Source organism: Myotis brandtii, unplaced genomic scaffold (assembly GCF_000412655.1).
Source record: "Myotis brandtii unplaced genomic scaffold, ASM41265v1 scaffold305, whole genome shotgun sequence".
NCBI lineage: Eukaryota > Metazoa > Chordata > Mammalia > Chiroptera > Vespertilionidae > Myotis > Myotis brandtii.
The window spans coordinates 4045994-4048163 of NW_005361652.1; the positions used below are offsets into that span (position 1 = coordinate 4045994).

At 39.9% G+C, this 2170-nt stretch overlaps 1 protein-coding gene across 3 annotated transcripts in view; it reads left to right on the forward strand.

Annotated features, from left to right (window-relative positions):
* The window catches only part of NOX1 (NADPH oxidase 1), a 28076-nt gene that overhangs the window by 23233 nt on the left and 2673 nt on the right, over window positions 1-2170 (forward strand). For all 3 annotated transcript variants that reach the window (XM_005869889.2, XM_005869891.2, XM_005869890.2), the window contains 2 exons: window positions 1196-1288; window positions 1839-2074. In XM_005869889.2, coding sequence (XP_005869951.1) covers window positions 1196-1288; window positions 1839-2074 — 329 coding nt within the window. The remainder of the gene's footprint in view (window positions 1-1195; window positions 1289-1838; window positions 2075-2170) is intronic.

A 2170-nucleotide genomic window follows, 5' to 3' on the forward strand; every position in this document is an offset into this window, starting at 1 on the left:
GGCACGAAATTCGACATTTTTAAGCGTAAAAATATCTATGATGTTAACACCTTCAGAAAATTTGACATATGAAGTTTTGAAGCTTGTTGTCAATACAACAAAATAGCATACATATCAAATCGCATATATATCAACATATGTGTAACTCCATCTATTGAAAAAAATCCGCATTATTAACCGGTACACCGTATTGTTACCAATAGTGTCAACCACTTTCACTTTTGTTTTCTGTTGCTGTTGTTAATCCTCTCCTGAGGATATTTTCTTCCATTGACTTTTAGAAATAATGAGAGAGAGAGAGAGAGAGAGAGAGAGAGATTGATTGACTGGCTGCCTCCTGCACGAGCTCCAACTGGAGCCAGGGATTGAATCTGCAACCCAGGTAAGTGCCTGCGACCCTTTGGTTCGTGGGGCCAATGCTCTAACCACTGATCTACCTGCCAGGGCAGTTTTTTGTTGTTAATCCTCACCCGAAGATATTTTTCCACTGATTGTTAGAGTAGAAGGGAGGAGAGACACACAGAGAGAAATATTGATGTGAAAGAGACACACTGATTGGTTGCCTCCCACTGGAGTATGTGCCCTTGACCAGAATCAAACCTGGGATCCTTCAGTCTTCAGGCCGACACTCTATCCACTGAGCCAAAGTGGCTAGGGCTTGTTTTGTTCTTAATCATCTCCAATTTCACATCTACCTTCTCTGTTCGTTTTTCAGATTGGGCAAGCTATCTTGGAAAACAGTCTTAGATTCTGAAAATTAAGTTACATATAAGTAGTGTCCCCCAAAATGTATACACACTTTAACAGCTAACAACTCAATTTCCTTTAAATGTTGAAAATGAACTGTATGTTAATAAACACTGACTTTATATATGTATAAAAATATATATGCTTTGGGGGGACACCCTGTATTTACCATATACTTTCTTTCTGTGCTTTTCTTTTGCTTCCTGGTGAGACCTGTAAAATTTCAGGAAGTGATCTGTTTTATGAGTAACAGATTAGCAAAAGAAACTATTGTAGTTTATTCCTTTCCATTTCTGTTCTCAAGATTTGGTGAAATTAGTGGCTTAATAATGATACACAGCAGAGAACTCAATAAATATTTACTGAAAGAAGGAATAAACTGCTACACAAATAAATCCTAAAGAAGAGATTAATGTGTAACCTTATTCTGTACTCTGTTTCTTTGCAGTCTTGGAAGTGGATCCTTGCACCAGGTGTTCTTTATATCTTTGAAAGGATCCTCCGATTTTATCGCTCCCAGCAGCGGGTTATGATTACCAAGGTAAAGCATATGCACTTTCATGTTGCTGTGATAAGAGTTCTGGTCTTCCCGATTATAGAAATAAATTTCCATGTTGTTACCCTGTAGGGAATAAAAAAAAAACATCTTGGAGGTAACATACTTCAGTTCCTCCAGTGCTGGACAGAACTATGGGAAGAGGGGTTTAGCAGAAATCATCAACATGGGTCTATGTCAGAGGCTGCAAACAGGCGGCCTGTGCCAGATGTAGCCCACAGACATGTTTTGTTTGGCCCACACACTCATTGTTTAGAAAGTTGAATTAGTTGCTAACACTTAAAAATCTGGATGGAGGCTTTTACATTAAAAATTGCATTTCTGGCTTCTCTTGAAGAATCAGGCAACCTAATAACGCTGTCAGTTCCATAGTGTAACCAATTGCCTGAAGTAAGTAACTGCTATTCCCTTTAGAAAGCATTTGTGCTAGCAGTTCACCACTGTCACCAGCACTCCAGCTTTATTCATTTACTTTATCTACCGTTCCTGTCACCATTTGAAATTGCCTCCTTTGGTCTCTGTGCCTCATTCATAGGTTGTCATGCACCCATCCAAAGTTTTGGAATTGCAGATGATCAAGCGTGGCTTCAGCATGGAAGTGGGACAGTATATTTTTGTTAACTGCCCCTCAATCTCTTACCTGGAGTGGCATCCCTTTACTCTGACCTCTGCTCCGGAAGAAGACTTCTTTTCCATTCATATCCGAGCAGCAGGGGACTGGACAGAAAATCTCATAAAGGCTTTTGAACAACAGCATTCACCAATTCCAAGGTAGGTCCTAGAGAGCTGCAGACACCCAGACCAGGATGCAGACAGGCAAATATGAGAATACAAGTCCTCATTGAACCTTACGTTTGGTACAATAGA